The sequence below is a fragment of the Ammodytes marinus genome (genome assembly GCF_949987685.1).
Source record: "Ammodytes marinus genome assembly, chromosome: 11".
NCBI lineage: Eukaryota > Metazoa > Chordata > Actinopteri > Uranoscopiformes > Ammodytidae > Ammodytes > Ammodytes marinus.
In genome coordinates, this window is record NC_137215.1 from 20712981 (window position 1) to 20739852 (window position 26872).

Sequence of the window (26872 nt, forward strand, 5' to 3'; positions counted from 1 at the left end):
CAGTTTCGAAAGTTTGTCGGGCTGCAAGAGATGACGTCAGGTTCGGTTTGTAGTCCTTGTAGTCCTAACTGCCGAGTCAGTCTGTGACGCTTTCAGCGGGTACATTGGGCCAAATAAACCCTTCCTTCATATGGAGAAAGGCAGTAAATTCACCGTTTATGTCTGTTGTAAAGCGAGGCAGCGGTTTTAAGGACTTTTAGGTCGACTGGCGAGATGCGACTGTTTATTGAGTAGTCTTCACTAGGACCCAACGCTGTGACTGCTACCATGGAAACCAGTTGCGCCTTTAAAACAAGCCTGCACCAATCCGGACATTTTACGTTGTCAAATTGTATGTAAATATAATTGGACCACACATTAGCCAAAACTATATTAAAATTAATTATTATTATTTTTTTGTATCCTTGAATATAAGATGTGTACACAAAATGTGTGGAATTGTTGTCAGGCAATGCTATGGATATCACTATCCGAGTCGTCGTGGCAAGCAAAGGCGCTTAAATGGAAGCATCGCCGAAGCGTTTCCCATCAAAAGTTGCCAAACATACCGTTTAAAGGACACAGTGGTGGCTTATAACTGGTCTCTCTGTGGTCACTCAAAAGGTAAACTCAAAGTCTAAAGCTATTGTCAAGCGTGTTCTGTAACATTACGTTTTAAACCAACTATAGTCCCAACGTGAACATGCTGTGATGTGCCAGTGAGTTTGATAATAGGTCCATGTTTATGTCCAGTGATGTCTCGGCTCGTCAAGAAGTCTCCATCTCATTGTACGGATCTCCCTCTGGACAATGCCGACATTTGTAAGAAGCTTAATTTGCTGAGGCAGCTTCTGAGGTCTTGTTATGGCCCGACAGGTCGGCTCAAACAGGTTCATAACAACATCGGAGGGCACGTTGTCACCACCTCGACCTCCTCGGTTCTCCTTCCAGCCATTTCCTCCTCGCAGCCTTTCATCAATCTGATCAAAACCTCCATTCTCAACCACGTCTCTCGTTTCAGTGACTGCGGTCTCTTTGCTGCCACCCTGTGCCTGACTCTTATTGAGAGAGCAAAGCAGTCTGGCCTCAGAGTTAATGTGGCCATCAGAGTGAACAAGCACCTGCTGGACCTGTGCACCACATACCTGCAGCGAGAGGACTGCGGTTGTAAAGTGAAGTTGGACTTCGACAGCACCCAGAACTTGATCACCTTAGCTCGCAGTGTTATCTCTAGCAAACCGGCGTGTGTGCTTACCGGACCAGAGGCGCTGCATGTCAGCAAGTTGGCTGTGCAAGCTTTCCTGCTGACTATTCCCTGTAACGGCACAGACAGCGTCAGACTTGGCAAAACAGTCACAGTTTCTGTGGAAGGCCACTCTGTGCTCAACTCTGCAGTGTTCTCAGGTTTACTGGTGGACATGCCTGACGCCTATGGCCTCAACAAGGTAGAGAGCCAGAGCCTGCATTCAAGTCCACTGCGCCTGGCGTTGTTCAGTGCGTCTCTTGCCGGAGACCTTTCTGAACTAGGAGACGGGGTCATCGAGGTGCACCCAGGTGTAGACACGGACTCGCAGATCCTGGATCAGCTCCTGGAGCTCGGCAAAATGGTTGTCAAAGATGAGGTGAAGCTCTTTGTGTGCCAGAAGGTCATACACCCGGTCCTGCAGCAATACCTGAGGGGTCACAGCGTCATAGTGATAGAGAGACTGGGAATCGCACTCATGGAGCCTCTCTCTCAGCTGACAGGTAGGCCTCTAAATCTCTTGAATCCAGAAACCAAATAAAAGGTATCCCAAGACACCAAAGCCATTATTTAACATGTACTAATGTCGGGCCTTCATATAATGTACTGCTACTTTGCAATTTGTGTGAGGTCTTCCTTTGATTTCTGTCCACTTTAACAAACAGGTGCTCAGCCTGTGGCCACATTGCACGCCACCATCCCAGCCAAGGCCTATGGGTGGGTGAGGGATGTCAGTATCAGGCGGTTTGGACCCAAGGAAATGCTGCATTTGCACCCTACGGGGGAGTCGGCCATCTGTACCATGGTCCTCTGCCACAGGAACGAGACGATGTTGAGTGAGCTGAAGGTGAGATGAGGTGGAGAGTCGTGGGGCTGTACTGTTGGCTCCTAGGGTGTAGAGTGGGACATATGTATGGATGTGAAACTATTTTGTTTACCCACGCACAAAAGAGGCAACCTGTGTACCTGTTGCATTGTATATACAGCCATGTCCGAAATTACTATACTTTTATTCCACCAGCAAGTTTTTTCTTGATTGTAAATGACACAGGCTTCTCCAAGAAGATAATAAGACGATGTACAATTGTGAAAAAAAAATATTTTTCAGCTTTTTATTTACATTTGAACAAAAAGTGGCATGTCCAAAATTATTCATACCCTTCTCAATAATCAATAGAAAAGCCTTTATTGGCTTTTTCAGCTATCAAACGCTTCCTATAATTGCCAGCCAGCTTTTTGCATGTCTCCAGTGGTATTTTTTGCCCATTCATCTTTAGCGATAAGCTCCAACTCTTTCAGTTTAGAGGGTCTCACTGATCTTTAGCTCCATCCACAGACCCAAAACACAAAACAATAGTGGTGAAGAAATGGTTAGTGGACAAACACATTAACGTTTTACAGTGGCCCAGCCAGAGTCCTGACTTGAATCCAATTGAGAATCTGTGGAGGGAGCTAAAGATCAGGGTGATGGCCGTGAGACGTCTTATTATCTTCTGGGAGACGCCTGTGTCATTTACAATCAAGAAAAAACTTGCTGGTTGAATAACAGTAACTTTAAGTCAAAATTTGCCAGGGGTATATGAATAATTTTGGGCATGACTGTACACTCATAAAATCAGATGGATCTGAATTCAGTACGAAGCAGAAATGTGATAATAATATATTGCCCCATCAGATCAATTGATTGAATGTTTCACTAACACAGCCAAACTAAGAGACTTCATTTCTTCTACAGCACTTTTAGATTGAAGGCATACTCCGTCATTGTAAAAATTGCGCTTTTCTGAAGTTGGTTACCGGCGCAAAAGGTTTACTTTAGTGTCTTTATCAGATGATTGGAGCTTTCAACTAATTCAAATGTAATCCCATCCATGTCGATATGTGACACTTAGAGCAGGGTTTAAGCTGTCAATTTGCTTCAATATTAAGCCTCCATCAAATGGCATCACTTGCACTTTTTAAAAACACTTAAAAATAGCTTTCATTTAACATTTTCATTAATGGGAGGCAAATGTGAAAGATGAACTGAAGTGCTTGTTCATTAAAGGTGGCGTGCCAGAAGACGGAGCACGTTTTGAGGCTCACCCTGAGGGAACCGTCAGCCTTGCTTGGAGGCGGCTGTACCGAGACCCACCTAGCTGCTCACATCAGACGACATGAGGTGAGATCACTAAATTCAAATTCCAGTCTCAAACCAGTCCACTGTTATTAACGTCATGCATCTCAACAGCAGACCCATTGCAACTTGTCTCTATTATGCCATATTTTCACCTCAGAGCATGAACGAAGTAGCCGAAGCAACGTCGGTGCTTGGGTGTTCTCAGACGGAGTACCTGCTTGGCGTGGAGGGGTTCTGCCGCTCTCTGGAGTGTGTGGCCTCGGGGCCCGGGGACGATGGCAGGAACTCTTTGATGGATCTGACTCACGGGCACCACTGGACTCTCCCTGCAGATGTCACAGAGGAACCCACAGAGGACAGCTTGAGCTCATGTGGCTGTGGCGTGGTGGAAAGCAGCCCAGATATGAAGTGGACTTATCTCAACTCAGAGTGCCAACAGTTCTCTCCTGCACCCCTGTCTGGAGACGCCGCTGTGCAGCCACCACGTGTGCTCGACTCCTTCACGGCTAAACTCAACGCGTTGCAGGTGGCTGTAGAAACGGCTAATCTTGCCCTGGATGTGCGATATGTAATTCAAGATATGAACTAACAAGGTATGTTTTAATCCCCTGCTTTGTGAGGATCATTATGAGGTGACCGGTTTTTATGTTCATTTATGTATTTATTTATGGCTCTCGACCATAGGACATGGTATGGAGCACAACGTTCAAATAATAACAAAACAAAACAATGGTGCACGGCATGGGCAAAAACAAAAACACTACTTAAACAATGGTAGGACTTTTTATTTATTTTTTTATTTATTTTTTTATAAATATTTTTTAATTCAATAAACAAAGAACAGAAACGTACAAGTGAAATATAAACTTACATTCATCATCATCATCAACTTTTATTATTAGACTCAAGGTCCATTTAAAAAAAACATACAATACAAGAAATAGACAACACACACATAAATAAGAATAAAAACATACCGACCAATTATAAAAGGCACTTATACCAATGCCTCCAAAGGTATGACTTGTAGCGTACTGCGCTATAACTTGGGTTCGACAGCAGCATTATAATTTCATTATTAGAGTCATTCAAGCGACAGATAAAACGATACATAAGGTTCCTCAATAAAGCTTGTAGGGTGTTAACTCCTGCATTCACAAATAGCTCACTTGCACTGCTCCACCTTGGTCTTTTAAGCAAGATCCTAAAACAATCGTTGTAAGCAACCTGTAGTCGGTGCATACTAGATTTTTTGAATTTACCCCATAAGGGGGCAGTATACAGGGGAGTGCAATATGCTCTAAAGAGACATATTTTAACATGATCAGAACACGTGAAATTTTCTTGCCAACATATTGGCTTGGGCATATAATGAATGACTGTCTTAGAATGTCGTCATCGTCAGACATTTGATCTGTTATAAAGTGCCCGAGGTACTTGGCTTTATAACAAACACAAAGCTCTTCCCCAGAAAGATAACATTGTGGAAAGTGGAGGTCCTTATCTCCCTTCGCCCCACATATTATCACACTGCTCTTATTTAAATTGTATTGCACATCATTTTTGACACCATATTCCGTACACACATTTAACAGCTGCTGAAACCCAGCACTACTGGGAGAGAAAATGGCCAAATCATCCGCATACATTAAATGGTTAATCACCGTGTTACCAATCATACAGCCCGTACTACAATCGTTCAGTTGGTCAGATAAATCGTTCATGTACAGGTTGAAGAGGGCTGGTGACAGTAGCCCCCCTTGTCGAACTCCATTACCAACACTGAAAGGACCAGAGACACTGCTACCCCATCTGACTTGCATACTCTGGTTAGCATACCAGTATGCAAGTATTCTTATAATGCTAGCAGGTACACCCCTTTGATTTAATTTTGTGAACAGCTTCTGGTGATTGACTCTATCAAAGGCCTTAGAGGCATCAATAACTCCAATTAAAACAGAGGAATGTTGCCCTCTATACATTTCTACTATTTCTTTTAAACTATAAATACACAACTCAGTGCCATGCTTTGGTTTGAAACCAAACTGATTGTCTCTGGTATTAATATAATTACCCAATCGATCTAAAAGAATACTCTCCAGAACTTTGGAAATCACACTTGCCAGTGCGATTGGCCTATAATTGTCCATGCTCCCAATCTTGCCTGCTTTGTTCTTAATGACGGGCACAAGAGTTACGGCCAACATAGAGTCGGGCAACAGCCCATGTGTCATAAAGCCAGTGAAACATATGGCAAGTAGAGCAGCCACTTTCGGGCTAGCAAACCTAAGGTGCTCTGCAGTGATCTGATCTGAGCCACTTGCTTTATTGACAGATAATTTTGTGATAGCTTCAAATACCTCATGTGTTGTGATTCCTACTGCATCCCTATTGGAAATATTGCCAACTGTATAAGGGTCACTTTTTACACAATTAAATAAAGCAGAGTAATTCTGCTTCCACAAATCAGCGATTTTATCAGCTCCAGAGACTCCCTCTACTGTGCTAGGCAACAATGTATTGCTCCTGTTAAGAGTACATTAAACACATAATACAAATCAACAACATTTAGCAAAACGTAAAGTGCAAAACAAAATTCTTGGGGATCTGTTGAACCGCTGAAATCAACACGTATCTCCATCCACTCCAATGGCCACTTCTTTCCACAGAGCTTGCATGGCTCCCACTCCACTTGTTTAATCTTCTGCCCCTTTCCTTTTCTGTGGCACCACTGCACTGGGACCAGGAAAGTCTTGTTCCACACTGTCAACTTGTTCAAGACCATCAGAGGAAGCTGCTCGAGGTGCCTCTTGGGGATGGGGCCCTTCCCTCAGGTTCTGGGATAGCTGAACTGTTTGTCCATCTGGGGAAATGGAAAGTTCAGCTGAGACTGTTGTGATGTCATGCAGGGCCAATTCCACCTGGGGATCTGGTGGGGGCAGTTGGCCAGTTGCGGTTTCAACAGGGGCTGATGAAGGTTCCTCTGTCTGTGCCGCAGCACCTTGATGGGTCCAACCTTGAATAACCATATCATGGAGTCCCTTCATCCTCTCAAGGCATTTGACAGACGTTTCTGAGAGTTGGCAGAGAGGGGCTAAAACCTCGGAAACCCAGCTATTTGGCTTTTTTCCAGGTTTGGAAAAAATCAACACAGGCCTATATCCTAGGGGCTGGAATTTCTCGAGCAACATATAGGCTTCATCCCGGACGTGAGAGCTGGTCCGGTTCTTCTGATGGGTTTTTGAGTCGAAGCTTGTGTGGCTGCTTCGCCTGGCACATCTTGCATGTCTTGCAGGCGACATTTATAAGTGTGCTACACTGCACACACTTCCTACTGGTTGACCCCGGCCCTGGCATTTTTGAAGACAGTGGCTCCCGGAAGGAATTAATAAATGAATGAAATGAAAGAGAGAGAGAGAGAAACAGACAGGATCGGTGCAGTGAAGGAGTTCAGAAAACTAATTCTTCTCTTCTTTGCGCTCTGCCAGGACATTTTTTAGAAAGGCTCCTGTTTTACCATTAACTTTTGGCTTATCTTATCTGACTTCAAAAGCAAAATCAGTTTAAACATAGATGGAAAATTAACATAATATTTCGGCAGGTACCTTTTTCTATAATACATTACATTTATATTCTTACACTCAATCAGGACATGATATTCATCACCTAAACAATTATCATCACAAAGGTTACAAATTATCTGACTTCTATCCAGCCCTTTTCATCTTCCAATGACCTTTGGAATCCTGGTGTTATTTGACTCTAAAATTACAGACAGCCTGCCTGGGTTTTCATACAGTAGATACTTTTCTAATTTAAACTCTTGTTTATATTTTACTTAAGTGTCACAAGAGGTCATGTTTGTGAGCTTGCTCTGCCACCTCTGAATAAATTGATCTTTCAATCTCTGTTCAACTGTTAGTTTCAACCAGTTAATGTTATTTAGACACTAGATGTCATCATTGCCTTGTAAAAACGTAACGGTGTGAGTCACAGTAGGAACGTCTGGCCTCTGTTCTTCTGTTATCATGGATTATGACTTGTGGACATATTAAACGTATTGCTATTATTAATCTGTTACCCTTTTGTGAGATTGCAGGCTACTGACTGTAATTAACCAGCCTTATTCTCAGCTCCAATACTAATAAATGTTTGTGTTATCACACGTGGGCAGGAAACAACCTTTTCTACACACACACAGTCCAACATTTCGTATTCATCAGCCATCTCACCACACATTTTTCAGACACTTTGAAGGACCTTTTTCAATGATGTTTTATAGAGCATATGAGTGAATTAAAAGAGTTCCGCTTCTTGGGAACTCCAGTTGTCAGCATAGATAGTATATAAAAGGTTGTCAGACAAAGCGGCATGTCTCTCCTGCAACAGCCTTCAGTCAGGGCTAGGGGGAGCTGCAATTCAGGGTTGCCATTGATTTCTTTGTTTTGTTTTTGCAGACACATTTACCAGCAGTAGGCAGTGGGCCCCTTGTAGTGTGACATCCAAAATGGTACCTGTCTGAACATGCGGATCAGAAAGATAAATTCACTACGAAACACTAACCCCAGGCAATCAAACGTTCCACTATATAATGCCTTTATTGTTCATCAGTGATTTATGAAATGCTGTAGACAGTCAGGTAGACAACATCTGGAGGAAATCCCAACGAGGCTACATTCAGTGTAAAGAGATGTCTTATACGTTATTTTCCAGTTTGTACATTGAATAGATGCATTAAAAAAACATATCGCCACAAAACCGCTTCCTATGTCGTAATGGTTTTCTAAGAATGAATGTAATTTTGGTTTAGTAAAACAACAATAAGAGTACATATTCCTGCACATCTTTTGCTGCTGCTTCGATCATGATCCGCCCTCTCGGGATCACATCAGAGCGTCTTTTCTCTCAGAAGATCAAAGCCTTTCGCAACTCGGGATGCTCTTTGAACTTCTCTCTGTAAAACCTGTAACACATAAGCAGAAGATAAAGAAGACACTCAGAAAAATGAAATGACGTATGGTGACGTAATGATGTATGTGTAGTTTGACATTCATGCCCTGCGTCAGCACCTGTGATGGTAATAGGCTCTGGGTCCAATAAAACACAGGGTATACACAGCAAACGAGAATGCCGGCACGGACCAGGTGGCCAGAGCGTAGCCGAACCACTCCACTATCTCTCCCAAGTAGCTGGAGGCAGACACATACTCAAACAAACCTCCTGCGGGAGATGAAGAAGGCCACAGGTCACTATGAGCACCGAGGGGATGAGAGATTATACAGGTGTAATGTTTCTTACCTGATGGAATCTTGTAAACCACTTCCCCCGGGTTTTCTCAAGTTGCATAGAATATAGTCACTATGGATATTGATGACCAGTCCAGTGTAAAACAGCAGTAAACCTAGAAGAAACTCTTACTTGTTTATTAAATATTTTTTAAATCTCCCACACATTGTTTGAGGCAAATAAAAGGATGCAAATTCATCACAGGGCTTTTATGTCTTTATTATGAAGCAGAGAATAAATATTGCTTCTACCGGTTTTATAGCGATAGTCAGCCGCTCATTCATCATCAAACTGGGCACAGTGCAGCAGGTAGTGTCCCTGCAGGGAACCATTCAGAGAGCAGAAGAATCCCGCTGCCACCATCACACCCAGTGGGAAAGGCTTTCCTCGGGTCAGGAGCGAATAAACAAATGTCCTGTAATTGCAGCAGGCAGAGAGAAGGAGGAGGATAATAGTGCACTTTATCCATGCTGGTACATGAAAAGAACATATTTCAGCGTTTAGCAGGTGCAGATGAAAAAGAAAAAAGGCGCCATTAATCTCCATTCTTCACGGGAGGGTACCAATGCATTCCTCACAGTGTTTCAGCCTCAGGATTAGAGCAGCAGGAAATCTACTTTCCAAAGCTGAAATTTCTGGGAAAAATGTCTTTATGCTGTCAATTACACGCCGGCTGAATACATGCTCTGAATGTAGCAGCTCTGTAGGAACAATAGCAAAATGATGATAAAAGATAAGAATTTACTTGTCAGCAAGAATTAAATGATAGGTTGCAGTCATGATTAACTGTGCAATTAGAACAGGAGCTCAAAATAAAAGCTAGCTTTATGTTTCCCCGGTGGATCAGTGCTATAATTGATCTATTGTAATGAATGCAACTAGAATGCATTAATTCAGTGCACATATGTTGTAAATATAGGCTACCTTTGATGTTTATACTGTACAGTGACAGGCCAGATAAAGATGAGACAAATATACCAAAATAAGTCAGTGTTAGAAATGTTAGGTACAATAATAAATGTATAATACAACATAGAACTACTGTATATAGTAAATGAGAAAAACTATAGTAACAAAAATGTAGCTGATATAAAAATAAAAAAATGTGTGAAAGATGTTATGTAATTGCTTGCATTGTTAATGAATGGAAGTATGTACCTTCATAGAAACTGACACCGGTCACTGCAATGCATATTAAACGCACATTTCCACTGACTGCGCATTAAATGACCGTATAACCAGGCTTCTGTCTCTTGCTTTTTTTTTACCTTTGAAAGTAGTGAATGCAAAAAGCAGCAGGTACTTGCCCGTACTGGAGGGTTTGTGCGAGGAGATGGTGGTGGTGGTGGTGGTGGTGGTGAGCAATAGAATAAAGGGGGAAGGAGAGCCGGCATCTCTTGCAGGAACCAGGCTAGTCGGGCTGGGACCGTCCAAGCCGGAGAGGAGAGTCCCATGTGTCGCCCGTACCTGCTCTGTGCCTTCCGGTGATGGAGGCAAATGTCATCATCCCACAGCTCAAATAGTTGACCATGTCCCCGTAGCACTGCATATCGCAAAAGGTCAGCTTCTCAGGTCGTGTGTCTGCTAAGTTATTATTTTCCTCTTACTTACTAATCTTAAGCAGCTGTATGTATGGTACATGCATCTATACTCAGCCTCTCCGACTCCTCCCAAAACAAAGAGAGATAGAGGGGAGACAAGACAGAGGTGTGTCAGCCTGCAGAAACACTCCATCCCACTCAAGAGTCCACCCTGATTCAAAGAGAAGTGGGTACAAACATTGTTAGAGGTGAGTTGTTATCGCTATCTCCTTTCCACCTTGGAATGTATATACGCCTTGGTGTTCTGAAGGTTAGAATATTATGATCACTTTGCTGTCCAGAAATCAGGGTTGGCTACTGACTTAAGAATGAAGCTTTTGCCACTCACTAATTGCCAATGAGTGGGCAGAGGCACTTGAGCAGGAGAGCTGATTAATGCAGCAACACGTGTATGTATTACATGATTACCATATAAAAAGGTGTCCATAAATTAAAGAATCATAACCAAATATGTCTGTACGAATGCATCGGTAGGATTGGGTTTAGTACAGCTTTCAAACGAGCTTTGAAAATTCCTTGGTTTGTGTTTTGAAAAATAAAAAGCACACAATGTAACCGGTTCTTCCTGATGTGAGCACCGACATGCAATCAATGACTCATAGAAAAGATAGCAGCAACTCAAGGATGAAAATTGCCTGAAACCGGTGATTCTGTAATAATCTGCTAATTATCAGAGTGCATTTTGTGAGCTGGGATTATGCCTATTATGGCTTCCTGTATAACCTGTAGCATGTTTGAACTGCATTTTTAAGGAATAGATCCAGTGGTAGTAGAAATGCGGGACAGTAGGACACATTCAAAGAATAACAATCTGTACACCCAGTTGCCAGTTCATTAGGTCTAATATCACAGTCCAGCTAATGAAACTTCATGAAGGTTATTAATGTTCAATGTTAGTATTTGCTGCTGTGTTGGGTGCTTTTGAGTTTTGTGGTTGAAATTAGCCTAAATGATCAGTGTCCTTTGTTTTACCCGGTATGTTAATGAGTAAAACGGATTATTCTATAGACTTCTGACAATATTTTTCCCAAATTCCTGATAAAAATAAAGTCACACCATTTCTATAAATGAATCTAGACATTCTGTTTCAAGAAAAAAATTGGTCTCTCAATATTTTTCCAGATCTGCATATCAATGAGTGCAGGCTAAATAACAATCATGCAGAACAGTTCAACAGAAACACAATATGGAAGCACCAAAATGATGATGAATTATTGGATCAACAACTCTTTGAAACATATTTTGAACAAAACCGGAACAGTACAGCCTGCAATAGTTTTAGTTTTAGATGGCTGTACCTAATAAGCTGGCAACTGAGGGTACAAGTACTGTACCCAGCGCCGTCGTTAAGGGGGTAAAGGTTATGACGATTATAAGGGCCCACAGCCAGCTAGGGCCCACACAGCCCCCAGTAGAATCTATGACAAAATTATTGTGTAGGCCTATACAGTGAACTAATATATAATCATACGAATGAGTCCGAATTAGAACAAAGCCACAAGTCATACAATATTCTAATTGTAATCATTTCAATAACCCCCTTGGCCCCTTCTTAAAAAATGGTTTGGTCCACCCCGCGGTTCGTTCTTCCTCATTGGAATTAAGTGAGCGCGAGCGAAGTGAACTCCAGCAGGCGAGGATGCCCCCAAAAAAGCACAAGCTCGCACACCAGAAAAGAGATGAGAAGGAGACCAGAGTAGGCTATGAGCAGCAGAGCAGGGGCCCAGGACATCAAAAACAGTTGTTCTAAGAATGGTGAGAGTAAAACTACAGAGGGAGGCTGAAACAATTAGGCCTACCCTACTACTTGTTTATTCATAACATTACCTTTGACGGGGCGCAGGCTGGAGCCTACGTTAGCTGTCATCTGGCCGCGCTACACTCTGATCAAGTCGCCAGTTCATTTAAGAAAAAAAAAAAAAAAGTCGCCAGTTCATTGTAGAGCAACGGTTCCTACTGTAGTTATAATAACTGAACGTTACTACTACAGTGACTATGTGTTTTACACATATTACTGTCTGACAGTGCTCCAGTAGCCTATGCGCCCATTCAGAGGCTGCATTGTATTGTATTATGACGCATTCAACTTCTACTCGGTAATTATGAGCATCTGACGATGGTCAGTTCCGTTCAGGGCCGTAGGACTGCGAACAGGCTTGGGGGGCCCAAGGCAGAGGGGGGCTGCACCCAAAAAATATAAAAACGTATTTTTTTTATTTAATTTTTTTTACTGGCTCAATTTAGGCCCCGAAAAATTTTATTTAGGAAAAAAAAATATATATCAGGGGCCTTTCATTCGTCAGTACATTTTTGCTATTTTTTAAATAACATTGTTCGGGGCTACGAAGATCAGGGGCCTATATTGGGCCATTAATAAATACAAACGAAGGGAAAATTCCCAAAGCTGACTGGATTTTTTAAACATGTACATTTCTTCTTTTTGGTCATTCTGTGTCTATAAATTATTCCAGAAAATAGTACTAAATAGCTTACATAGGAACAGTTGATTTAGCCTTAGTTTTCTTCTCAAAGTGCACCAGATTGATGAATTTTACTTAAACATTTAAAAAAAAATCTTCCGGGGGAGCATTCCCCCGGACCCCCCTAGAAGGTCCAGGGTCCACGACACAGTCTCCCAAATTCCTGTGAGAAACACTGTGTGTGTGCATGTTTATTAAGAGTCATTAGACCAGGGGTTGTGTTCAAGTACGCGTAATGATTTGGTCATTCATCAATAGAAACATTGTGTTGTTATCTGGCTCAGAGAGGGACCAGTCACTCATACGTTTTGGACTATAGACAAACATAGAGACCGCCTCTCAGAGGGCCCATCAGGACTTCCTGTATAGGGGCCCAGAATTTGGTGCAACGCCCCTGACTGTACCTATAACATTATCTGGACAGTTTCTATTTAACCAAAACGAAAGGATTGTGTGTTATTTTTTGCTATTTTCCTCCAACCATCTGGTGCCCTCTGCTGGTGACACTTCTAAATGTCTCACTAGCTGATATCTATATTACTAACAGGGAGCACTGCACTGTGAACGTACCATATATGTTTGACAGTTTGCAACCAAGGTAACATTCCACCCTTCATCTCCTGCTGATCTTAGAAAGACGAATAAAGAATGTTTATATTAAAGCCAGTGATTAAAATATGAAAAGGCATAGACCATGTCAGTAGTTCTCTGTGTGACTGTACAAACTTGGAAGAAAAACACACCAGGGCAGACAAGCTTTTCAGTATATTTTACTTATTGTTTTGTAACATGAATCCACGACCTTGTCTGAAGAGCCTTTTGGGATGTGTCGTCAGTGGAACCTGAGATTTAAAAAAAAACTCCATTTTGGGGAGTAGTTAAGTAGTATATTTTTAGGTTTGTGACGTGTTAAGTTCCCATTCTCTAAACAAGGAAGAAAAAAAATATAGAATACACAAAAAAAACATTTCTAAAAGACAAACAGAGATTCCATAAACAGAAAACAAAACAGTGTTTAGGTTCAGCTTTTGTCTCTACAGGAATGAGGTGAGGTGGAGAAGACAACACCACTCCCTGCTGGAAAAAGGAGATAACAGTTGGTGCCATTTTAGACCAGCAGAGGAGGGGGGGGCAACAAAATTGGAAAGTACACATCCTAACATAAGACTAAAAGTGAGAATATGCCTTATATGTTTATGTGCAAGAGTGATAAAAGGCACAATAGCACAGTGTGTCATGCTTTCTTCTAGTTTCCCTTAAATAAATGGCAGTCTATGCCCACTCGGTTCAACCTCGCGCTTTGAACTTAGGCAAGTGCGCTGCCTCTTATGGTGCCGGTTGGACTGCATGATTTTAATGGGAATACTTGACTTAAGCCGCAAACATCAGTGAACAATGTTAAAATCTCAGTGGACAGCAGAGAAGTCATTGTGGGCTGCCTGCGTTGTATGTTCACTGAAATCCTTTACCTCCACAATGAATCATAAGTCTTCTGCTATCAGCTTTTGTATGCAGTTTGTTAGTTATGAAACAATAGGAATATTTCAGGCAGCAGGACTACATAGCATATTACTTGGAAAAAAGAAAAATGTTATTTGCTTTCATCAATATGGCGATCCCTATGCTTGACATTACATCATATAAGGTGTGTGTTTCAGTTCCAATAAATCCACAGTACAGCAGGAAGCAACATCCATCACGTCAATTAAAAGTACTCATTTATACCATCCTTTCCTAATTGACATTCCTACTGCCTCATAAACAGAGAAGCAACAAAATGTGAACTCAAACCTTTAAGTTTTATTGAAAACCTAAATCTGCCTAATATCTTTTGAAATCTACAATTTCCTTCCACTTCACCATATTGTTCGGGCCAAAACAAAACAAAAAGCGTTGCTCCTCTTACAGAACTCAACGTGAAAAGAAAAAAAAAGAAAAATCTCTTGATTCTGAAAATTCAACAAAACAGAGATTCAAGGTGGCAGTGTAAACAAAGATCAAACGGTGTCAGTGTTGGGAGCAGTTTACACAATATCCAACTCTGGATACATTTCTGTGATGATGCTACCAGCATATGATTGGAATCTGGGTGCACACACCAATGTACTGGGCCGACCATATTGATGGCTTTAGAGCTGAACTGACAACACTGCTTTTGCTCAAATCTACACACTACATGAGTAAATACCGTCACATCTAATAAAACTACTAAATAAAAAGGAATAATATAAGAATAACATAATATTTAATAAACTGCGAGTAATAGATTTTTTTTTGGTTTTGTACAATAGGGGGTCAGTGAACTCTGTTGGGTGCAGCCCTTTGTTAGAAACTACAACATATGTTGAGCAATGGTAGTAAATTACCTATGACACCGTTTGCGAAGTTTAAGTCGCACGTAGCTAGAAGCGGTCAATCAAAGCACTCGTTTCAGTTTCATCTGGCAACGTTTCAATATTCCCCATTAACATATGCAGTTTTATTTTCATTCCTTTTTCTGAGGCAAATTACATGAGCGCAGGTCGCCAAGAGTCCATGTGTAAACATTGCATCATTACAAGTCAAATCCACGGGCTTGTCAGGGAAAAGGTAAGGACAGCTACAGTCCTTGCAAAAACTCTAAATAGGATTTCCCCCTCCCTCCCAACACTATGTCTGATCCAAAATAATGTATCCCCATTTTGTGTAACCATTTGCTCCTACATAATCTCAAAACTGCACTTCAAATCAAATCGAAAGCTCCGAGACACACTTAGAACTGAGAGAAGGGTTAAGAAAGGCAGAGGGAGAGAGAGAAAGAGAAGACTGGATTGGCTTTGAGTGTCTAGGTCCTTCCTACAAATAGTGGGGTGTAACTGGGGGGGGTGGGGGTTGAGAGAGAGGGTGTCTGGCGAAAGACGAGGTTATGGCGATAGATAGTAAGGGCAGGGCGGCGGTAACGTTGCAGTGGGGCCCCTGCGAAGAGTCGACCTCAATGAACGATGAGGGCTCCGGCAGCGTAGCTCACGGAGCTGTCCTGCCAGTTCCTGCATTCGCTTGACTGCGCGTAGTTCAGGAAAGAGAAGTTCATTTCTTGACCCGACTTCCTCAGCTCGGCAATGGCCTGCAAAACCGTAACATCGACAAACATCCAGTCAGTCACTTTTCTACTGTTCTTCAACAGAATATTGAGAAAGTCAGCAAAATAAGCTTAGACACAGTCGACTGAACCCCCATGAGCATGTCCACATTATGTTAAACACTGATTTGTCTGGTGTGGCACTTCTTCTGTGGTACTTACATTTAGCAGCACTCCAATCGGGTGACGGCCACAGATGGTGTTGCGGTACTTCTTCAAGTAGTTGGTGAAAGACATGGGATCCAGCTGTTCTATAATGCCCATCCCCTTCACAAGCACAGAGAAAACATGTTGTCAAACTGTGCAAAAAAGCAGGGACTTCTGATCTTTATAGAGAAATACCTTTGAAAAATGACAGCAAACTATGTTCTAACACTATTTAACAAATTTGACCTGCTTTGCCTTGCCAGAATATATACTTACAAGGACATCTTCTTCCTATGGTCCAATTTGTTTTTTTTTGTTATGTAATGTTTATTAATAAAATTATGTTTTGTTTAATTTAAAATTAAGTGATTAACCTTGAAGACTTTGTGATCAAAGTTATAAAAGACGCTTGAGAAAAAAAAACTATAAGAAAACAAACTTTAAGGTCTCGAGAACCCAACGGAAAAATCTATATCTACATCCTCGTTGTCCTGTATTTTAACTTCCTGACACGCTGCCTATTTTTAGCCGGTACATTTAAGAGAAAGAAAGAAAAAGTCACATCAAAAGCACATGAGCTATTCCAAATGTCTTGTCATTCATTTAATTAGGACGGATCTGACTCATTGTGCCATTATTGTACTTAATATGTACTTCACTACCATAGCAGCTGTACGTGTGTCTGCTCATTATGATATATAGATTTTTCTTTACGTATCTTTGCACTCACTTATATCACATTTGAATCACGTTTATGTCTTTGGTTACCATTTTATCAAGATGCTCAATAGACCTGTAGATCTCCCCTTGAGATTCATCGTAGTATGTGTAGCGGAACCGTTGACCTTGAAAAAAAGAGAAGGGGAAGTTGTCAGTACAATGCTGGATATAGTCATGTCACAGTTATGACATTTACCTCAGATCCCAAACTATACTTTTTGCGCAGAGTAACTTCAGTGCTTTTATTTGTCGGTACCTACCCCAGTGGCAGAAGTCGGAGGAGATAATGAAAAGGTTGGATGGGTCAGCCAGGTACTTGCTGAGCAGCTTCCCGTACTCCTGTTCCTTGGACTCACTCAGGGCACCCACTAGCACAGGGACGATGCTAAACTCGTCTTTGTGGCTGGAACATCACATCAATGAATGAAAAACTTGATTAAGATTATTAATAATTACAATTACATTCAATATAATAATGCAATATCTATCTCACTGTCAAAATTCTGTCCAATAGGCATGGGTGGAAAATTAACTCTACATCGACACAGCTACATTTTTCATACAGCATACTGTACTGTAAGTGAAAACTATTGGGAAACCTCTGACCTACTGCAGGACAAGCTGACACTGGTGAGTTGCACCTGTATGTCTTATGCAACACCTACTCCACTAAAATGTCAGTAACCTTAGGTGTCGGTAAAAATCACAGGCTTTAGTTAAGGGATGATACACGTTGAGCTGATGTGCACACACATGCAACCTGCTTTTCTGAACCACGAAATTGCCTTGAACTCCTGCCAACCAAACAGAAGGCTGTATCAATTATGCATAAAGTGATTCTGGTTTACAGTATGAATAAAAAGGCAATGGAAAGAAATAAAAACAGAACTAAAATAGCCTTTGTATTGCCTTGTCTTGTTATTAATAGTTAGTTATTGTGGAGTTTTCAATCTTTAGTAGCTATAAAGCTGTTTTTCGATGGGTCTCTGTTTTGTTTATCTGGTGCATGTGTTTGAGAATGCACATGAACGCGGTGACACGATACACATTCCTGCCAATAGTGTCACTCTTTTCTAGGTGGCGGAAAAAGGACAAAATATGCTTCAACTTGCCGGCAAGGACAGGGAAGTACAAGACCACTATAAACAATGCCCGATTGAAAATACTTTGACAATGTTTTATTCGGAAGGAAATGCATTCAATGTCTTTGTCACAGCTCAAGGATACACACAATGTGTTTCTGGGAGTAACACGGAATGCAGTTATGTTTGTTTGTTTAGAACAAAATGCGCCTTTAAGACAAATGTGTGATACTATTCCCTCTGTAAGTGTGTAATCTATAAGGTCTACGAATGACAATCCGGTGTACATTACCTCTCCATGGCTTTAGCAGTGTAAGGCAAGTGCATTTCAATACTGTGCTCATCTTCATCTGTCTGCATACTCATCCGCTCGAACAACCCAGTTTTCCAGAGGTCAGCATAAACTGTACAAAGAGAAGGGAGTTTCACATTAAATTTAAGCATTTCACCATAACCATGTCTACTGATTAAACTATTGTTGGAGCAGCATACTCATTTAAATTGTGAATCGTGGTGAGCGTCTAGCTGAGCAAAACCTCATTATTGAGAAAGCCTTTATCTTAAGAGTCAGGGAACTGCCTGGGCTCTGGAGGATGATTAGAAGTGTATAAACCCCCACAACTGTTTGAGATTTGCATGTTGTGTTCGGGCTACACTGTTAACTGTCAAAACTAAGAGACTGGGTAACATGCTTGCTTTTTTTGACGTTTTTCTTTAAGTGCATTGATGCAGAATGACAGGGGGAAAAGAGGTGGTATCATTTAGCTTTTGACATTTAAACACGCTCTCTGTTCCACACTTAAGGTGGAGTCAGCAATTCTGAAGAATGCTTGTTGTCAAAAATCAGTGAATATGTCCTCACAATCCGCTATCTGTCTGCACTGTGCGCGATGAAAAACATAATGGTGTTAATACACAGCCTAGGCTGTGTTAACTCAAGTAAACATGTAAACGGAGGGGCCAACCGTAACTAGCAACATGCCTGTTTACAGAGCCTCAGCTGTGTATAAATACTGGATAGTTTTTCAGCACACACAGTCCGTACGGGTAGCCGATCGTGAGGAGGTATTCACTGATTTTGACAACAAACTTTCTCCAGAATTGATTACTCCACCTTTAACAAACCTTCACAGCAATCTAAACTGTTATGTTACTCCCTCACATGACCACTTAAAAACCTAAATAATTAGCCAGATAGCATGTGTTGACTAGAAAAGAGATTGGGTGACAAAACACACACACAGACAAAAAACTATTTGAAATCACAATGGCATGAGTGAAAACAGTGAATACCCTTCTGGTCGATTCTCAGGTCATAGAGTGGTGTTTTATAGGTGTCTGCAGTTGACAGGGCACAGCGGGAGAGGGGCACATGGTGAGAGGGTCCCAGGATGAACACCCTACGACTGAAGGGCAACAGGACTTTATCTCACTCTCAAGATAAGAAGCAGTCCAACATGCACTATTTATTTTCTTGAATAAGGAACAGAGAATGAAAGAAACAAAGGACTCACGTAACAGAGGGATCCACCTGCTTGTAGGCATGTGCTGCACAAGCACCACAGTAGGTATAGCCAGCGTGCCTGCAAACAAAAACATGTCAAATTAGGGTGAGGAGGCATCAACGATACACTTTGAAGGGTTCAGATTGGATCTTTCTTCTACTTTATCAACGTGGGCTTACGGCGCTATGATGGCTCTGGCAGGGCTGATCGTGGACTCTGCTTTGGACAGCCATCCTTCAAGCTGAGCATTCAGCTGGGATCCTAAAAGAAGGCAGAGTTAAAGAAAAATGTTTTCTGGATCTGTATGACTGGATCATAGGGCAGCCCATGACCCCTACTTTATCAGACACAGGAAAGCTACAAACACACAATTATACTTTTGATAGCAACATGTCACTGTGGTAAGCCCAAAGAGATGAAATCCTGATGTGGCAACACATTGGTTAATTCAGCCTTGTTAAAGACCTACTTCACCAGTTGAAATATGAAGGTGTATTGAACTCTGAGATCCTATGTAGTATAAATGTGCAAACATTTTAGAAATCGGTTCATCCTAGCCTGAGAAAAGGCAGAAAGGGTGTTTTTTTGTCTCACTGTCTAACCCTACATTTTACCATCACAATTGGTAAAATGTAGGGTTAGGATTAACAGGACAGCTGGGCCAAGGGAAGACTGAGGAAAGACTGAGGGAAGAAAAACCTCATTCATTATATTATAATAGCGATTTTATAATGATAGAACGCCGGTTCCGTATGGGTGAAGTATTCCTTTAATAAGATAGGCTACCTTGTTTTGTGTGAGAAATGGAGATAAACTGGAATAATCTTTGACATATCCACATGGTTCCTTTACAGATAATAGACCACCTCTAATGACAGCCAATAGAGTTCTTGCTGGACCCCTTAGGTAACACTCAACCTTTCCCTGTCAATCCAGATCCAACCATAGGTTTCCTATTCCAGGTTAAACAATATATGCTCAAATTTAAAAACGTGCTAAACTCAAACTTGTATTGCTGTACAAGCTTACTGTTTTTTATTTGTTGTTTTAATCTGACAGCGTTAGCCTTAACGTGTGCTGACACCAACACTATGGTCAACACCAATCATACATATAGCTAAACTGACTGACTTGTAGAATTAAGTCTGCAGGAGAAAAGAAACAACGGGTAAAATTCGTTTAGCAAAAACAAGCAAGGACATCGGGTTCAGGGCAGATTAACGTTAGTTTATGTAGTTTCAGCAGGACATATGTACAATAGAGATAATGGGTAGTGTTTATGTAGTGTTTGACAACTGTGTAGGCTTTGTCGAAAAGGGTTATTACTGACAATGTCCTACGGTCAATTTATAAAGGGTTAAACGGGAAAGCATTAAAAAAACAAAAACAAGCAGCTCGCTAGAGAAATGGGGGAAGGGGAGCAACATAACATGAAGCTTCAGTTTTCTTCCCTGCCCTATCCAAGTCCTTTGTCTCATGGCAGGCAGACAGTTTGTCTGCACTTCGCCGACACAGGATGAGAGACCCGAAAGACCAAAATAACACTAGCAGTAGCTGTTTAGGCGAATGTCTCATCTACACATACCTCCAGGAAGTTCCACAACATTAGTCAAGATAGCCACTAAAAGCTGGCTCCATAGCTTCTCGGAAAATGCTCGGCAAAGAAAATGTCAGTTTGTTTTGAAGCATTTCCATCGACCACCCGAGGGGGAACTGCTGAATAAGCTCAAACCGACCATGCACCAAACGGGATAACAGAGACTGTTAGCTAGCCGATTTGACATCAACTGGATTAACGTGACAACCATCACGTTAGCTGCCACCGTACTATGTGGCAATCCATGTATTTGACTGTTTATAATGTTATTAATTAAGGCTGTTCAAAATAAATTGCCATCAAATGCGATGAACCCAATTGTCAGTACATAAGAAAAACAACAGCCAGCTAGCATTCAGATTGTTACTGGTGACAGTTACCCGAGGCAGAGTACCAGCTCCCGGCGTGACTTGCTTCTCTGCAGACCGCTCGGTTCGACATCTTGGTTCCCAAGCTGCCTATCTTGGTTTGCTTTGCTCTTGTCAGGCGAAAGAAAAATGAAAATGTTAAAAACCAGCGAAGATATAACGCTTGGCAGCTCAGTTGCTTGTAAAGACAAAGGGCTGTTGGACTGCAGAGACAGCTGGGCTAGCTGCTGGCTAACAGGCTAACGGTGTTGTTACCGGTTAATAAGTTAGCCAAGGGGAGCAGCTAACGTCAGTAACGTGCAGATTAGTAAAGGCACAGAATAGTAAATGTTTTGTAATGTGCCACGATTGAACAGCCAAAACAGCAACGACAAGACGGAGAGCTGTCGGCTGTCACAGTCAGGAACCGATAGTCGGAGGATTACTGGTTTGACTCATTTGACTGAGCCAGGTATGGGACGTCTCTGAAGAAGTGGTCGCTGTGACGTCAGAACATGCTAATTGGTTGCTTGATTAAACGGCGCAATGGGATTCGTGGAAAAGTCTAGGAGGCGTTAGACATCGGTTGGATGAGTATTATGAAATTGCGCTGCCCGTCCATGGACATTTAAAGAGCCCGTCAGGTGAAAATCTATGACCAAAATCCATCTGCTTGCTCCTCTCACAAAATAAAAGTTTTGTTTTGTTTTACCTTAAAATAAATCGTGCCTACGTGCTCTATTCACATATTTAAATCAGAGAAAACTATAACAGTTTTTCCTTTACTTAAAAACAGACATTATGGACAATGGTTTTATCTCGATGAATGCTGCAAATAAAAATGCAGTCTGTCAGATGGCAAATTATTTCAATCATTAACCACTGACTGTACCCCACACAATCACAGAGATACTTTTCACTTATATAGGCCTAGGCATACTGGGCCTACTGATAATACAGATACTGAATATATTTCAATTATTTCAATTAGGCTATGTATATCCATTTAGATAACTTGTTTAATGATGACAATAAAACTACATGACATTTAAATATTCTTTGTATTTATTCACTCAATTTAACATTAAAATTATTACATCTGGTCAGATAAGAAGAAACTTTTGACCTATGTAATGACCTTACTCTTGTAAATGGTAACTGTTCATCTCCCATACTTACTTATTAGCTTATTTTACTGTCTTTTTTCACAATTTGATTCATTTTATATAAATCCAGGATTATTAGGCCTATAATTACGCAGACTTTGTATGTAGCCTAATAAGAGTTGTATGGATAGGCTATTCTGTAGTCCTTACTTCTTTCCCATCGATTTGATTAGATGAGAATGTGACATATTGACAAAGTATTCATTTACTGCATGTGTTTATCTTATCCATCATAAAATATTGTTTGTAAAACGTATTGCAACCAGGGGACATACACAAAAGCATAAATAAGCTGTAAAATATAAATAAATGTTTCTATATTATTTTATTCCTTTTTCTAAATTTTCTTTTTGTGAAGACAAAATATAGTTAAAAGTATATAGAATATAAAAAGAAAAAGAAAAGAGAGAAAAAAATACTTTTATTCATAAATTCAGCCGGAAGTGATGGTCTAACGGAATGGGAGGGGTGAGGACTACACGGGAAAGCGGAAGCTAGCGGTGTGGATGTTTTGTTGTGTTAAGCCAACAGAGTTTCTGTAACTGGAATGGCATAAGGTTGTTTTAATAAACTTCGACTACAGATTGACCCCATTATAAATGCGAATTAAAAGCTAAGTTTGACCGCGTCCTCTTCAAAAAGTGGCTAACTCCGTGTTAATACCGAGAACCGAGGTGACAGCAACGTGGGAGCCATGTCGGCCAAAATGAACGCGAGTAAAGGCAAAGACAGCGGGGAAGTCATTAAAAACTACCACAAGCAGGCGTTTGAGTATGTGTCGAAAGCATTACGGATCGACGAAGATGACACCGGTGTGTTTTTGGTTGTTTTTCTTTAGTTACTGTCTGATGTTCTGTTGTGCATCTGGTAAACACCCCATCCTCCCTTTGTGATGACAGGTGAGAAAGAGCAGGCTGTGCTGTGGTACAAAAAAGGGATCGCTGAGCTTGAAAAGGGAATTACAGTGGAGATCACGGGACAAGGTATCATGCAAGCCAACACCCAGATGTTCATGCAGTGTTTGCACGCTTTAGCCTTATACTTTGTATCTTGTTAGCAGGAGAACAATATGACAGAGCGAAGAGACTTCAAGATAAAATGGTCGCAAATCTCACCATGGCCAAAGATAGACTCACCCTTTTAGGTAATCAGCATCATGCTTTGTATGACATCCTAAAGTCTAGACTCTAGTTGTCTTTTTTTTAAACAAATCAACATTGTTATCCAAGCTGATCAGGGATGCTGAAGCTCAACGCTGTTCTTGTTTTTCAGAGGCAACGCTGGCGTCTAAAAGGAAAAGTGACCCCCCGAGGAGCTCGGGTCAGGTTCTTCCACAAGCAAAGCCTGTGCCTAAAAGCCAGCCCGTAGCACGAAATGTGTCCACCAACATCAGGCCCTCTCCTGCTGGCAGACCCCCATCTAGACCCACTGATCCAAAGGTGAGGCTTTTTTTTAAATTACATTTAGATTTCCAGTGTTATTTTAAGATATCTCATGGAGTTTGTAATGCCTTGTAATTCCTAAGGTGACCCCACGGGCGGGTAGAGCTCAAAATGGGAAACCCACAGCAGTGAAGCAGCCGGCAAAAACGCAGAACTTCAAGAACGTAGACAGCAAAATGGCCAACTTGATTCTGAATGAAATTGTCGACAGGTATTCTGAAGCAATGCCGTTACATCACCTGTACATTATGGTGTCAGTCAAATGCAGCTAGAAATTCAAATGGATGACCTACTCTGGAGTTTAAAGCATTTTTTCTGTGTCGGTTGCAGTGGAGTGTCTGTGTCCTTTGAAGACATCGCGGGACAGGAACTGGCCAAGCAAGCACTCCAAGAGATTGTCATCCTCCCTTCTTTGAGACCAGAGGTGATCACTTGCAAACATTCTGTCTCTTCTTTACTGTATTTTGATGTTCACTTAATTCTTTAATTACATTTTTGCCATTTAGCTCTTTACTGGCCTCAGAGCTCCAGCACGTGGCCTGCTTTTATTTGGCCCGCCTGGAAATGGAAAGACCATGCTGGTAAGTCAAGTGTCACTCAAATCAAACAGTTTTTTTTTGCATATAGCTGTTGATAAGTCTCGCCTCAGCATTATCCATATGAATCACAGCCTTTACTTCCTCTTACAAGGCCAAAGCAGTCGCAGCGGAGTCTAATTCCACATTCTTCAACATCAGCGCTGCCACTTTGACCTCTAAATACGTAAGAGAAACACTTTAAGGGCTCTCTTTTTCTGGTGTTGGTCATCACACTGCACTAAATTCAATGGAAGTTTTATTTTTCTTACTTTTTTTTTAAATAATCTCTTATCACAGGTGGGAGAGGGCGAGAAGCTTGTACGAGCACTATTCGCGGTTGCCAGAGAATTGCAGCCCTCTGTCATCTTTATCGGTCTGTATTTCTACACTAAATGTGTCCCAAACAGGCATCTTTTATTCCACCCAAAATGTCAGCTCATAAATAAAGCCCTGTCGATTTGTTTTCATTTCACACTCAGATGAAGTTGACAGCTTGCTCTGTGAAAGAAGGGAGGGAGAACACGATGCCTCTCGACGGTTAAAAACCGAGTTTCTCCTTGAGTTCGACGGGGTAAGAGTAACAACAGCAGCTGACACCTCTGAAATTTGATCACAAACTAGCATTAATATACTCCTGTTTTCTCAGTGAGCCATTGTGTTCATTTTCGAAACGTTTCTTCTTGGTTTCAGGTGCAGTCAGGAGGGGATGACAGGGTGCTGGTAATGGGAGCGACCAACAGGCCTCAGGAGCTTGACGAAGCAGTGCTGAGGTACTGGATGCAAAAGCACAAAATGATCATTATATTTTAACTTTTGTACATGCTCACTACAGTTTCTCTGTGTTTAATCTTTCAGGCGCTTTGCAAAAAGGGTTTATGTGACACTGCCGGATGAGGAGGTATTTACCGTGGAACCATTGTTGCAATGCATTACTATGATCATTGTCTTTGTTTGCTTGAAAATTGTGAAAGGTGCAACAACAAAAAAAATTAAGTTTGCTGAGTTAAAGGACGCCACTCTCGCCCCTACAGACGAGATTCACGCTGCTGAAAAATCTTCTGGGAAAGCAAGGCAATCCACTGAACAAGAATGAGCTGTCTTATCTTGCAAAGTGAGTCTCTTATTTAGACGCCATGCAGCCTTCACGGCATTGTTTTTGGTGTTTTCTTGCATTAACTCCTCTTTGTGTAACTGGACAGAGCGACTGCAGGATATTCAGGAAGTGACCTCACGTCATTAGCCAAAGACGCTGCACTTGGGCCAATCAGAGGTAAGACGCCTTCCTCACATTATCATATGATTCATGCATATTTTAGCCTCCATGATGAGCTAAATCCTTTTGTTGTGTGAAAAACAGAGTTGGCACCAGACCAAGTCCGAAGTATGGCTGCTAGTGAGGTAATGTTGTTAACTTACTCACAATACAACACATATTTTCCTTATGCCTTTGTAACTACCATTATATAAGAGCGTTTGTCTGTATTCACAGATGCGTAACATCAAGAAGAAAGACTTTGAGGATTCCCTGAAGCGCATTAAGCCCAGTGTTAGCCCAGCCTCTCTTCACATGTATTCCAAATGGAACAAAGATTATGGAGACACAACAGCTTTTTGAACTCAATTGTTTTCTCTACTGGTACAAGATGTCATTAACTAAAATGAACTTAAGAACCTTGAACAAAAGCCTTTGAAGGTTGGCAAAGCTATAATGTAAATATAATTTGGAAACATTAGTGGTGCATTTCCTGTTTACTTGGAAGGCTTTGCTATTAAGGGTTTCTTTACTGTATTTATACACTCCTAAAACACTGTCCTAATGCTTGTAATTTCATTATTTATTTTTAAGAATGTCCTGCAAATGTACAAGTGATCTCCCTCCTGCCTCAAGAGGGCAGCACATTTCTGCAAATCCTGACAATAACCTCTGAAAACGGTTATTTTGCACTTCTACTATTCACCTGATGTATTGGAATGTTGATGGTTTGGATCACCAAGTGCTCTCTGTACTCTGCCGTATACAGGCAAGAGTGATGATAATTGGGAGAAGATTTGCCAAATTGAACACGATTGTATTATTGGAATATTTCTCCATTTGTACTTATAATTTGTAGATACATATAAATGTATATAGGGAGAGTATATATACTGAATGAAATGCTGTGTTGGCAAACTCTTCCTTTTGGCAATAGTTATGACATTTAGTTGAAAAGTGTTTAAGCAGAACTGTAATGGCTTCCCACTTTCCTCATCTATAAATACATACATTCATTAAAGGTTCTCCAGCTTTATTTTTTTATTTTCTTTAAAAAACAAGTAATAACTGCAGTTTTATACACAGATAAATATTCAACGTCCCTTTTTTGTATCCTTCTTTTCCCCGAACCATACAATGGCAGTCAAGTCACATAACTCTATTTTACAATATATCATATTAAGGCAGTTTCACAGCAGTACCAGAGCCG

The 26872-nt window shown here is 41.2% G+C and overlaps 4 protein-coding genes across 5 annotated transcripts; 2 read left to right on the top strand and 2 right to left on the bottom strand.

Moving 5' to 3' along the window:
- Positions 1 to 734: 734 nt before the first annotated feature.
- On the top strand, positions 735 to 3930 carry mkks (MKKS centrosomal shuttling protein; the record flags this gene model as incomplete). Its single annotated transcript, XM_080037064.1, has 4 exons — positions 735 to 1725; positions 1888 to 2069; positions 3270 to 3383; positions 3499 to 3930. The coding sequence occupies 4 exons, from the start codon at positions 735 to 737 to the stop codon at positions 3928 to 3930; spliced, it is 1719 nt and encodes a 572-aa protein (XP_079893190.1).
- Positions 3931 to 8246: 4316 nt separating this feature from the next.
- srd5a2b (steroid-5-alpha-reductase, alpha polypeptide 2b) lies at positions 8247 to 10272 on the bottom strand (the record flags this gene model as incomplete). The annotated part of the gene is given in 10 exon segments (XM_080037250.1): positions 8247 to 8304; positions 8411 to 8561; positions 8640 to 8670; positions 8672 to 8742; positions 8879 to 8903; positions 8907 to 9042; positions 9896 to 9920; positions 9923 to 10006; positions 10009 to 10105; positions 10267 to 10272. Coding segments are annotated over 10 exon segments (684 nt in total).
- A 3218-nt stretch (positions 10273 to 13490) lies between these two features.
- On the bottom strand, positions 13491 to 21666 carry memo1 (mediator of cell motility 1). The gene is made up of 9 exons (XM_080036232.1): positions 21258 to 21666; positions 19460 to 19541; positions 19290 to 19358; positions 19069 to 19181; positions 18068 to 18179; positions 16954 to 17096; positions 16742 to 16818; positions 15989 to 16093; positions 13491 to 15811 (listed from the first exon to the last, which is right to left on the bottom strand). The coding sequence occupies exons 1-9, from the start codon at positions 21316 to 21318 to the stop codon at positions 15680 to 15682; spliced, it is 894 nt and encodes a 297-aa protein (XP_079892358.1). The 5' UTR covers positions 21319 to 21666; the 3' UTR covers positions 13491 to 15679.
- A 1216-nt stretch (positions 21667 to 22882) lies between these two features.
- spast (spastin) lies at positions 22883 to 26661 on the top strand. 2 transcript variants are annotated; one of them, XM_080037212.1, is made up of 16 exons: positions 22883 to 23202; positions 23290 to 23373; positions 23448 to 23534; positions 23663 to 23829; positions 23916 to 24043; positions 24163 to 24256; positions 24339 to 24413; positions 24523 to 24594; positions 24708 to 24783; positions 24890 to 24981; positions 25101 to 25180; positions 25266 to 25308; positions 25442 to 25521; positions 25610 to 25680; positions 25768 to 25808; positions 25900 to 26661. In XM_080037212.1, exons 1-16 carry the CDS (start codon positions 23085 to 23087, stop codon positions 26023 to 26025), a joined length of 1434 nt encoding a protein of 477 aa, XP_079893338.1. In that variant the 5' UTR covers positions 22883 to 23084; the 3' UTR covers positions 26026 to 26661. The 2 variants fall into 2 exon arrangements, with proteins under 2 accessions (XP_079893338.1, XP_079893339.1); XM_080037213.1 differs by having other exon boundaries at positions 23451 to 23534.
- The last annotated feature ends 211 nt before the right edge of the window (positions 26662 to 26872 follow it).

What these genes read in the sequence shown, in the direction of transcription:
- memo1 (XM_080036232.1), bottom strand. Translation starts at nt 21,318, where the DNA reads ATGTCGAACCGAGCGGTCTGCAGAGAAGCAAGTCACGCCGGGAGCTGG. An exon ending in CCTGAGAATCGACCAGAAGG is followed by an intron (nt 18,180 to 19,068) that starts GTATTCACTGTT and finishes CTCTTTGTACAG; the next exon opens with TTTATGCTGACCTCTGGAAA. An exon ending in CGATTGGAGTGCTGCTAAAT is followed by an intron (nt 15,812 to 15,988) that starts GTAAGTACCACA and finishes ACGGTTTTGCAG; the next exon opens with GCCATTGCCGAGCTGAGGAA.
- spast (XM_080037212.1), top strand. Translation starts at nt 23,085, where the DNA reads ATGTCGGCCAAAATGAACGCGAGTAAAGGCAAAGACAGCGGGGAAGTC. An exon ending in AGATAGACTCACCCTTTTAG is followed by an intron (nt 23,535 to 23,662) that starts GTAATCAGCATC and finishes CTTGTTTTTCAG; the next exon opens with AGGCAACGCTGGCGTCTAAA. An exon ending in GAAATGGAAAGACCATGCTG is followed by an intron (nt 24,414 to 24,522) that starts GTAAGTCAAGTG and finishes TCCTCTTACAAG; the next exon opens with GCCAAAGCAGTCGCAGCGGA.